General features: G+C 42.4%; 1 protein-coding gene across 3 annotated transcripts in view; it reads right to left on the reverse strand.

The window, feature by feature from the left end:
• The window catches only part of LOC132828338 (Fc receptor-like protein 5), a 31,484-nt gene extending 20,240 nt beyond the window's left edge, over positions 1 to 11,244 (reverse strand). For all 3 annotated transcript variants that reach the window (XM_060845358.1, XM_060845359.1, XM_060845357.1), the window contains exons 1-3: positions 11,157 to 11,244; positions 1,993 to 2,313; positions 45 to 365 (exon numbers count right to left, since the gene is read on the reverse strand). In XM_060845358.1, the coding sequence (XP_060701341.1) occupies positions 45 to 365; positions 1,993 to 2,313; positions 11,157 to 11,196 (682 nt within the window). In that variant the 5' untranslated portion in view covers positions 11,197 to 11,244. The remainder of the gene's footprint in view (positions 1 to 44; positions 366 to 1,992; positions 2,314 to 11,156) is intronic.
• Positions 11,245 to 12,528: the final 1,284 nt, after the last annotated feature.

Here is a 12,528-nt window from a genome sequence, read left to right on the forward strand (position 1 = left end):
CAAAACAAACAAACTGCAATTCTTGAACAGAAAGTATTATTTACCTCGGTTCCCAATCTGTGCCAGGAAAATGCAGTTCCTCTCTGATCTGTGGACGATTGTCACTTTAACCATTTCACTGGATTTTTCTCCCTGAGTGTTTGAGGCTATGCAGTAATATTGATGATCTTGCTGTTTGAATAATTGACAATGTAGATCCAGTGTATTGTTCTCAGAAATCTTTGAACCTACAGACTGGGTCTTTTCGTACCATGTGTACCGAATGGGAAAGGATCCCTGGACAGACTCACAGGAGACAGAAACTAGATTCTCAAAACACCAGATATTTGGTGTTAAAAATCGAATTACAGGGACAGACACAGGTTCTGTGGGAAAGAAACAAATGATCAGATACTCACTGAGGATCCAAAAATCAAATAATCTGTAAATTTCAACATTTCTATCTTTTCATCCAAGTATTTTCATGTTGGATTCTCCACAGAGCCATGCCGATATCAACTTAATATTGCATTAATTGAGAAATTAACAGACTGTAATTGATCCTCCAGAACACTTTAGGATATATTTAAGTGATCACTTGAAGTGTAAGACCATACAAGGCTATAGGCAAAGTACTGGAGCATGGGATCACGGTAGATAGATGCTTGTTAACCAGCACGGACATGATGGGACAGAGGTTCTCTCAGCGTGCTGTTGTACTCTATGTCTCTAAAATGGATATTGACAGGATTGGCTGGCTTCCAGAAATTCTGAGAACTGCTGTATTGCTCCCAAACTTTGTGATACTGCAACCGACCATGACCAACTTTAGTTTTTTGGAGCAGGATGACTAGAGGGTGGGTTATTTTGGATGTACATCAAAGCCATGAGAAAGAACTAATTAAAGCCCTTGATGTAAAAGAACTTTTGGGATAAATGATCAGAATATGAGAGAATTATATGTTATGTCAGGAAGTGAGGTATTTCAAGCCGAAACAAGGTAAAATTAGGAAAATTATGAAAGAGAGAGACACAAATTGGCTGAGTTGGATTAGAAAAAAGTGAGGAATGTAGATATTGGAGATCAGAGTGGAAGAGTGTGGTGCTGGAAAAGCACAGCCAGTCAGGCAGCATCCACGGAGCAGGAGGATTGACGTTTCAGGCATTAATCCTGATGAAAGGCTTAGGCCTGAAACATCGATTCTCTTGCTTCTTGAATGCTGCCTGACTGGCTGTGCTTTTCCAGCACCACACGTTTCGAGTCTGCGCTGGATTACAGAAGTATATTCAAAGGCAGGATTATGGGTTGTGAGAAAGATATAAAACATCTTGAGGAGGATTTGGATACACTTAACGATTGGGCAGGACTTAATCAATGCCCAGCTTGGAGAAATGAGAAGTTATCCACTGTGGTCGCAAGAACTGATGTGCAGTGTCTTCTTCAAATGGTGAGATGTTGGAAAGTACGGCTGTGCAAAGACACTTGGATGCTCTTGTCTATCAGAAATTGAAGGTTAACATGCTAGTGCAGCAAGTTATTTGGAAGGCTAATAGACTATCAACATTTAATACAAGAGGATTTGAGGGCAAGAATTGAGAATTGATGCTTCAGATGTTGTGTAGGATCTTGGTTAGACCACACCTGAAGTATTTTTTGCACTTTTGATCACTCAATCTCAGAAAAGATAAAACTGCCATAGAAGGAGTGCATCATAGGTTCACCAAATCTTTTGTTGTATACATAAAATAGATGGTGATACATTTTTGATCATTAATAGGAGGAGGAGTTAAGTGTGGCTGAATGTATTGAAGTGTTCAATCAGCCATAATCAAAGTAAAGTGTGAGGCAGGCTCAATAGACTGTTGGCATCCTCCTGTTCCTATGTTCCTACCAACAAGTATCAACATTGCTGGGGCACCTTGGGATATTGGAGCGTTCATGGTTCCTCCCAGATAAAACATTGATCAGACATTTCAGTAGAGATTAATCAAGGAAATCAATGAGAAATGTACCATCAGATACTTCAAGCTTTACAGTACGTAATTCATCACTATCTTGTTTATCAATACCACAGCTGTACCATCCTGCATCTTCCCTGCGAAGATCCTCCATGGTCACAACAAATACTCTTTGTGCCTTGTAATCCTTGATTGATATTCTTCCTCGCTGTCCGCCTGGATCAGTTGTTCTCACTAAATATGAGCAATGTCTAGTCCAACCATGACACCAGAATTTCATGTTGGGCTTGAACCGTGAGTTGTATCGACAATTTATTGTGATTGATCTTCCCACAATTCCTGTTACTTTCGTGTTTGTCCACAGAAATGATGAAACTGGGGAAATAATGTTTCAGAAATTGAACAAGAATGAAATTCTTAATATAAATAAATATAACTCAGTATGTTGTGCCCCTGTAAAGAGGGGAAACTGCACTATATCTGTGACAAATATATGACCATATATGTTAGATATTCAGTTGGCACAACATCGAGGGTTGAAGGGCCTGTACTGGGCTGGAATGTTCGATGTTCTGTGTTGGGGAGTACAATCTGGAATGATAAGGCAGAAGTGGGATCTTCAGCCCATTGAGAAGGTCATGGCTGATCTGGCTGTGTTCTGAATTTCACTTTCCCATTCATCCCTGATTGCATTTGAACCCTGCAACTATATGGACCCTAAACCTTTTGATTACTTGGATTGGGACAAAAGATTTGGACAAAAAATTATGGTTATTTCTGTGGCGTTTAATTTTATGGTCATGCAATTTAAAAATTATTTATATGTCTGCATAAACATTATTATAGTGGATAGTTTATCAAAACACATACAAAAAACACAATTTCTGTAATGCAAGTGGAATTATATTTTAAAAAACGGGTTGTCATTAAACTCATTGTATGTTTTAATGTCATTACATTATTACCATAAACAAAATGCAAACATAACGACTTTCAAAGTAATTTTTGATGCAAAATGGTAATGGCTCTGAATGATATATTTTCAATCTTCTTTGTGGGGAACTATGATTAGATTACTTACCGTGTGGAAACAGGCCTCTCGGCCCAACAAGTTCACACTGACCCGCTGAAGTGCAACCCACCCAGACCCATTCCCCGACACCCAACATTATGGGCAATTTAGCATGGCCAATTCACCTAACCTGCACATTTTTGGATTGTGGGAGGAAACCGGAGCACCCGGAGGAAACCCACGCAGACATGGAGAGAATGTGCAAACTCCACACAGAGAGTCGCTTGAGGCGGGAATTGAACCCGGGTCTCTGGTGCTGTGAGGCAGCAGCGCTAACCACTGTGCCACCGTGCCGATGAAAGGCATCTGTACATATATGTGTGTAAACATAATGTATACGAATCATTTTTAGTGATTGGATTTCAAATGGTTGGCATTTGGGTGTTGTTCACTCTTGTGACATAGTTATTGACAGGGTTATAAAAGACAACGTCAGAGTGATCTTTCCAGAATAATGATCCAATCCACACATGTCAAAGAGCAGAGAGGAGTCTGCATACCTTCTGGAGTCTTAATTGATTATTGTTGACGCTGTGGAGTTTACGACAGGGTGGATAAATATTGAAAGGCTCTTGCTTGCTTTTGATTCAAATAATTATTGATTTACTTTAGCTCAGAAAAATGCAGTCAGTCAAATCTTTTGGGGCAGGATTTGAAGGGGACTGTAATGGTGTCAAAGGCAAATATATTTTCTCAACTAAATTGCAAAGTACAATTCCCTCAATCTCAAGGCTTAATTTGAAAAATTTCCAGGCCTGAATTACATCAAACTTTGTTTTATCTAGTACCTATCAGAGCAGAGTATACTGGCTGACCAAATTTTCCAGGTGATCATGAGGTCTATATAATCAATGTAAACACACACACTAAGAAATCAGACCATAACACAGCAGCGACAATACAGCAAACTTACAGTATTTGAGGTGTATAACTTTGGGTGGTCTATTCAGAGTGCTGTTTCACAGCAGGTAGCTAAACTTACTTTATTTTTATCTTTTTTGTTCTTTCGTGTAATCAAGAAAGATGCAACAACAAAATACATTGGCCGGCTCCAAATTTAAGGATCACCACATTTAACTAAATTAACAGGATTGCCAGAAAACAAAATATTTGAGGGAAATCACTGAACCCCAGAGTTGTGACTTGGATTTTTGATCAGAACAATTGGGGTCTCTTTGCCAATGTTTTCCGCCAATGGCTTTTCTGCAAAAGTATCTGTCTTGGCGATGGATTTTGTGAATTGTTTGTGTGTTTTGGGATTAACATTTAATAAACTCCTTCAGGGCTATCCCCTTAAAATTTTCCTTTCCAGGAGGAATGCATGTGTTCTGAGTATTCTGGAATATCACTTTGACTGTCTGCAGCTGCTTCCGTACTGACCTATCTCCAGTTCCCTTCAGCTCGATCAGCTTTCAGGTCCACACAGTTGCTTTTTGTTGTAGTTTAGTGGACAGCAAAGGTTACCTCCGAGAACAATGGAATCTTGCTCGGATGGGTCAATGGGATGAGGGATGTTTTCCGTCAAGTGGCAGAGGCTGAGGGGTGACCTTATAAAGGTTTATAAAATCATGAGGGGCATGGATAGGGTAAATATGGTCATTTCCCTGGGGCGGTGGATTCCAGAACTGCAGAGCATAAGTTTAAACTGAGAGGGGGAGAAATTTAAAAAGGAACTAAGAAGGAACTTTTCCACACAAATGTTGCAATTGTACCAGCATCTACCACATCCTCTGGCAGCTCATTCATACACATACCACCCTCTGTGTGAAAAAAGGTTGCCCTATAAGTCTCTTTTATATGTTTCCTCTCTTACCCTTAACCTATGCCCTCTAGTTCTGGACTCCCTGAGCCCAGGGAAAAGACTTTGCCTATTTACCCTATCCATGACCCTCATAATTTTGCAAACCTCCATAAGATCATCTCTAGCCACCAATGTTACAGGGAAAACAACTCCAGCCTGTTCAGACTCTCCCTATAGCTCAAATGCTCCAACCCTGGCAACATCCTTACAAATCTTTTCTGAACCCTTTCAAATTTCACAACATCTTTCTGATAGGAAGGAGGCAAGAATTGCACGTAATATTCCAACAGTAGCCTAACCAATGTCCTGTACAGCCGCAACACGATCTCCCAACTCCTGTACTCAATACTCTGACCAATAAAGGAAAGCATACCAAACGCCTTCTTCACTATCCTATCTACCTGTGACTCCATTTTCAAGAAGCTACGACCTGTACTCCAAAGTCTCTTTGTTCAGCAACAATCCCTAGGACCTTACCATTATGTGTATAAGACCTGCTAAGATTTGCTTTCCCAAAATGCAGCACCTCGCATTTATCTGAATTAAACTCCATCTGCCACTTCTCAGCTCATTGGCCCATCTGGTCTAGATCCTGTTATAATCTGAGGTAACCCTCTTCGCTGTCCATTACACCTCCAATTTTGGTGTCATCTTCAAACTTACTAACTGTACCTGTTATTCTCGCATCCAAACCATTTATGTAAATGATAAAAAGTAGAGGACCCAGCACTGATCCTTGTGGCACTCCACTGGTCACAGGCCTCCACTCTGAAAAATGACCCTCCACCACCACCTTCTACCTTTCAGCCAGTTCTGTATCTAAATAGCTAGTTATCCCTGTATTCCATGAGATCTAACCTTGCTAATCAGTCTCCCAAAGGGAACCTTGTCAAGCGCCTTACTGAAGTTCATATAGATCATATCTACCACTCTGCCCTCATCAATCCTCTTTGTTACTTCTTCAAAAAAACTGAATCAAGTTTGTGAGACATGATTTCCCATGCACAAAGCCATGTTGATTATCCCAAATCAGTCCTTCCCTTTCCAAATACATGTACATCCTGTCCCTCAGGATTCCCTCCAACAACTTGCCCACCACCGAAGTCAGGCTCAATGGTCTATATTTCCCAGGCTTGTCCTCACCACACTTCTTAAACAGAGGCATCATGTTCGCCAACCTCCAGTGTTCCAGCACTTCACCTGTGACTCTCGATGATATAAATATCTCAGCAAAAGGCCCAGTAATCACTTCTCTAGCTACCCACAGAGTTCTCAGGTACACCTGATCAGGTCCTGGGGATTTATCCACCTTTACCCATTTCAAGACATCCAGCACCTCCTCCTCTGTAATCTGGACATTTTGCAAGATGTCACCATCTATTTCCCTGCAGACTATATCTTCCGTATTCCTGCTGCAAAATATTCATTTAGTATCTCCCCCATTTTCTGCAGCTCCACACAAAGGCCACCTTGCTGAGTTTTGAGGAGCTCTATTCTCTCCCGAGTTACCCTTTTGTCCTTAATATATTTGTAAAAACCCTTTGGATTCTCCATAATTCTACTTGACAAAGCTATCTCATGTCCCCTTTTTGCCCTCCTGATTTCCCTCTTAAGTATACTCCTACCTCTTTTATACTCTTCTCAGGATCCACTCGATCTATCCTGTCTACACCTTACATATGCTTTCTTCTTTTTCTTAACCAAACCCTCAGTGTCTCTAGCCATCCATCATTCCCTGTACCTACCAGCCTTTACTTTCACCCGAACAGGAATATACTTTCTCTGGATTCTCATTATCTCATTTCTGAAGGCCTCCAATTTTCTAGTCGTCCTTTTACCTGCGAACATCTGCCCCCAATCAGCTTTTGAAAGTTCTTGCTTAATACCATCAAAATTGGCCTTTCTCCAAATTTTAACAGATTAAATATGTTATTCCTGCATTTCTTTTATGTTGCTCACAACTCTTGTAAAAAATGAAGCAGGAGCCTACATTTGATGTTCAACATGAATAATGTGCATTAGTATATTTTGGTAAGTATTTTTGAGATTGAATAGGATACACAAAGTAGGTATAAGACTTCATCCAAAAATTTCTCCGGAGTATTCTATGCCTATATGTGTCTCTGAGTATTGAACCATCACTGCTGAACAAGACATAAACGAGATGTGTCTCTACACTGACAATCCAACACTCCAGTTCTGGCTGTCACTCACTGGGCAGTGAATAAATGAATAGAATTAGACTCCCCATTCTCCTTGTTAGCTGCAGATATTCTTGCAACAGAAAGCACAGCTTGCTATCTGCCTGTGTGTTTCCTTGGAGATCATTGCTACCAGGAGGGTGTTGCATGGTTTGCAGAAGTAGTTACTGACATCATGCAATGTGATGGTCACCCTGCGGTGTTTTATATCCTGTCAATTCTTGAAAACATAAGTGAATAATACTGCTGAAAAAATAAATTATGAACAAATCAAGGCAGTGTCTGCTAACAGTGGGAATGCAGGACAATGTGAGTGCACACTCACTCAGGAAGGTGCATGCACATAGTACCAGACCCTCCACGTTGTTGTGTCATGTACAGTTCCACACTCTGCACAGTGTTGTATCATGTACAATTCGAGACCCTGCACAGTGTTGTGTCATGTACATTTCCAGTCCCTGCCCGGTGTTGTGTCATGTACAGTTCCACACCCTGCACAATGTTGTGTTATGTCCAGTTCCACACCCTGCACAATGTTGTGTTATGTCCAGTTCCACACCCTGCACGGTGTTGTGTCATGTACAGTTCCAGTCCCTGCACAGTGTTGTGTTATGTACAGTTCCATACCCTGCACGGTGTTGTGTTATGTACAGTTCCACACCCTGCACAGTGTTGGATCATGTACAGTTCCAGTCCCTGCAGAGTGTTGGATCATGTACAGTCCCACACCCTGCACAGTGTTGGATCATGTACAGTCCCACACCCTGCACTCTGTTGTGTCATGTACAATTCGAGTCCCTGCACAGTGTTGTGTCATGTACAGTTCCACACCCTGCACGGTGTTGTGTCATGTGGTGTTCTGGAATGTGAATCAAAATCACATCATAATTGGAATAGACGGAAAATGTGGGAGGAGTAGAAAGAATGGACAGGATCTGGCCAATTCTAGCTTGATTGAAACCCTCCCCTCATTACCTCCAGGCCCAGTCCCATACCCCAACTCCCCAGATCAATGCTCTTTCTCTCCCTGAGGATATTTATTTCCTCTCTGCCTGTGGAGTCTCAGGCTACAGAGTGACCATCTCTCTATATCTGCTATCCACAATACTCACCATCTCCTGGCTGCTCCACATTGTCTCCTGGCATCGCTCCTGCCCTGAAATCCAGGCAGCCAGGAGCTGCAGTGGGAGATACTCCTACACACTGATTGGTCCCAGGAGATAACTCTCCTCCTGACACTCCACAATTTGAGTTGCACAAGTCAGGAGTATGATGAGAAACACCCCGCTTCCCTGGATGGGTGCAGCTCCAACAATACTGAAGCCATTTGATACATTCCAGGACAAGGTTTCCCACTTGTTTGGCATCATTTCCACAATCTTAAACATTCTATCCTCAATGTACAGTGGCACCAATGTGTGCCATCTACAAGATGCCTTGCAGTACCTCACCAAGTGACAGTACATCCGACAGGACCTTCCAAACCTGCGACATTTAATACTGTGAAATACAGGGAACACAAATGCATACAAACACTATCATCTGCAATTTCCTCTTCAATCCTCATACTATCCTGACCACTTTCCTTCAGTTTCACCAGGTCACAACCCGGGAATTACCTTCCCAACAGCATTCCGGGTGCCTCTTCGTCACACGGACTGCAGCCGTTCAAGAAGGAAGCTCACCACTGCCTTTTCACAGGCAATTAGGATGGACAAGATATTCTGTCCGAGCTGGTGTAAACGGGCCAACAGCGATGAGGTTCATGTCACAATCTGAGTAATGGAACTTTATTTAAATACAAGAATCAGGGACCATATCTCCTGAGAAGGTATTCCAATACCCCAAATCTCAAATGATTCAATGACAAATATATTGAGTTTCATGTTTTTGCCCATTTAAATACATTTGTTGTACAATTTTCTGTTCTATTGGGATGTGCAGTTAAAATTCACCCTTTGTTGCTGTTTTAAGTTGGTTGTCCACGTACATTGGTGACCTGGGAGCAAATGTTTCTGACGAGATTTGAGTGAGCGTACAATAACTGTGTTCAGAAACAAATTTGGACAAAATCTGCTCTTGAGCATTCATTGTTTGAAATGTTGTCCCTCAGAACGTTTCTGCTCATACTTCCAGATCTATTGCAAAATTCAGAGAAGTTCCAAAAATAGCAAAAGGGATGAGACCATTCAGCCCATCAGTCAGATTGGGGCTGATCTGTATTTTAATTATGGAACTACCCATATTCCAGAATCCTTCAGAACCTCTCTGCATTCACAGCGACTCATTGCTGCCAGGAATCCAGGGTTTCCCTAGAGCTGTGCCCTTTTGTTCGTGACTAGCACTGCAGCATTGTAACACGTAATCCCATTAGCCTTCTCAGTATCCACAGCCAATCCTGCAGAGACTCCCCAAATCTATAACCAACCACCCACCGGTATCATGCTTATTGCGCATCATCAGTTTACCAGTTTCCATTCATTGACAAAGAAATGAAGAGGTGAGGTGACCTTTGTTTTATTCACACAGGAGCTGTGGGTGTTCCTGGCTGGGCCAGCATGGATTACCCATTCTTCATTGCCCCTGAGAATGTGGTGATGAGCTCACTTCTTGAACTGTTACAGTTCATTCAGTGTAGTTGACCACGCACTGCTGTTAGGGAGGGAAATCCAGGATACTGACACACTGGAGGAGCGGTGAATGGAAGGGAGCTTTCAGGTCATTGTGTTCACCTGCATTTGCTGCCCTTGAGCTTTTGGTGTTTTGCAGTCATTGATTTGGAAGGTGTTGTCATAGAGTCAAAGAGATTTACAGCATAGAAACAGGCCTTTCAGCCCAACATACTAATCATAATTCTAGAAATGACAATGGACCCAGCACCACCCCGTGAGGCATATCGCTGGTCATGGGTCTCCAGGTTGGAAAACAGCCCTGTATCACCACCCTGTGCCTTCTCTCTTCAATTGTATCCAACTGGCCAGCTCTTCCTGGATCCTGTGAAATTTAACCTTATTCATCAACCCACCTTGTCAAAGGCCTCGCTAAAGTCCTTCAATAAAACTCAGTTAAATTTTTGAGATTCAATTTTCTGTGCACAAAGTGATTCTGATTTTCACAAAAGAGTCCTTCCCTCTCCAAATGCCTGTACATCCTGTCTGTCTGAATCCCCTTTAACACAGTACCCACAAGAGATGTTTGGATCTTCAATCCAAAATTCCCAGGTATTTCCGTGTGGCCTTTCTTAAATAATTGTCCAAGATTAGCAACACTCCAACCCCTCGGCACTCCACCCACGGCTATCGCTGACACAAATATCTGTGCTAGGGGCCCCACAATTTCCTCCCAGGCCTCCCAAGTGGCCTTGGGATAGACTTCGTAAGACCCTGGGGATTTATCTACCGTAATGTGTTTTAAGATGTCAGGAATCTCCTCTTCTGTAATGTGTACTCTCTTTCAGACAGTTGAAAGAACCATGTAGTAATCGATTGGGAAATGTAATTATCTGAGCTTGACGAGAAGAATTAAATTGTATAGGGTACAGAGAGGGATATCATTTACTGAAGGATGCTCAGGAAATTTTGTAAATGAGTATTCTGAGCTTTAAGTTTTACATCACAACACAATGTTAAGTTTACGGTGGGAGTAAGTTGAATGTGAGTGCAAGTTGTGAGGAAGAAACAAAGAAACTGCAAAGAGATTTAGACAGTTACAGTGAGTGAGTAACAAGTTGGAGTTTCACTGGGAACTTTAATGTTGATTGTTTTAAAACAGTTTGTTTATAAATGAACGTGAGATTGAAATATTGAACATTAATTTTGTTGCCGTGCTACATTGCAATGTTAAATTTGATGGAAATGAAAGAGTGTAAGCAACTTAGTTAAAGCTTGAGACTGAAAGGAAAAAGGTTTCTTAAGCAAAGAGAAATCTGTATCAATCGTCTACTTTTGCAACTGAGCCTCACAAAACATCATTGTCCTGTAAAAAAAGGAATAATCACAAATTCAAGATTTTGTCAACGTGTGACAAGATCTCCCTTTCTGCTTTTACAGGTTGACAAATGTTTAAGCGTCTCTCCTGTTCAAACCATGCAGTGCACTTCAACAAACATTGATTGTCTTAATGTACAACTGGGATGGTCACTCACCGGGAATGGAACAAATGAGGAGAATTAAAATCCACATCATTTTATTCAAAAGATCAGCTCAGTTCTTGATGTCAGTCTCTCAGCTCTTGTTTCTCACATTGTGGTAAGTGTGACCTGCAATGTCTACAAGAAGTTAAATGAGGAAGAGGATATAGGAAGCCAGATTCTGAAACTACAGGAAGCTAGAGGGGGTGAACTGACCCTGAAGGAGCAGTTTCCTCTCAGTTATATTTAAAAGAAGAACGAAATTAACTTTCATTAAATGAACAGAGAATCCTGAAATCAAAATGATGAAGGAATCAGATGCTATCGGCAATGGTGATCCAAGCTCATTATTTATCCTGAATTAGAATTAGAATTCAGTTTTATTGACATGTATGCTCAAGTACAAAAGTACAGGGGTCCACTGAAAAGTGTATGATATTGCCATGCACAGTGTCATCTTAGGGACAAAGTGTATCATTACAAAACTCAGCGCCTAAAATAGATTAGTTCCAAAAAGAGGGAAATAAAGAAAAAAGCTAAAAGTTCTACATGACAGTTCTTCATTGTATATGTTAGGGAAATAGAGAGATAAAGTTAAAAGATAGACATTACAGTCCTTCTATAGCCTGCAGTCGCTCCATGCTGGGGGATTTCCACAAGTGTTCTCTCTCTCACTATCTCTCTCTCTCTCTCCTCACACTGAGCTGATTCCAATCAGACAAGAAAGGTGCTGACCATCATCTGTGACACGCTACGTGCTCCGGCACCCTCACCCACCGCCCAATCCACTCTCGTCCTGCTGCCACCCACTGCACTCTACTCCAGGCCCACTCCCCTCTACTCCAGGCTCACTCCACTCTGTGCCCCCCACCCACTGTCCACTGCACTCTACTCCAGGCCCACTCCATTCTACTCCAGGCCCACTCCCCTCTACTCCAGGCTCACTCCACACTGGGTCCCCCACCCACTGCCCACTGCACTCTACTGCAGGCCCACTCCCCTCTACTCAAGGCCCACTCCACTCCAGCCCCAACCACGCACTGCCCACCCCCCTCTATTCCAGGCCCACTCCCCTCTACTCCAGGCTCACTCCACTCTGGGCCCCCCACCCACTGCCCACTGCACTCTACTCCAGGCCCACTCCACTCCAGCCCCAACCACCCACTGCCCACTCCCCTCTATTCCAGGCCCACTCCACTCCAGGCCCAATCCACTTCAGGGCCTTGGCTGCTGCCACACTCTGATGTTGTCACCACCACTAACTCCACAAGGTGAGTTAGAAAACCTGTAAATAATTAAGAAGAGAAGATCGAGAAACGGGAAAAAAGGTGAGAAGCGGCTGAACAGGGCGAGCCCAGGGCTGAGTCTAGAATCTCGGCAAAAGTGA

Source organism: Hemiscyllium ocellatum, chromosome 26 (genome assembly GCF_020745735.1).
Source record: "Hemiscyllium ocellatum isolate sHemOce1 chromosome 26, sHemOce1.pat.X.cur, whole genome shotgun sequence".
NCBI lineage: Eukaryota > Metazoa > Chordata > Chondrichthyes > Orectolobiformes > Hemiscylliidae > Hemiscyllium > Hemiscyllium ocellatum.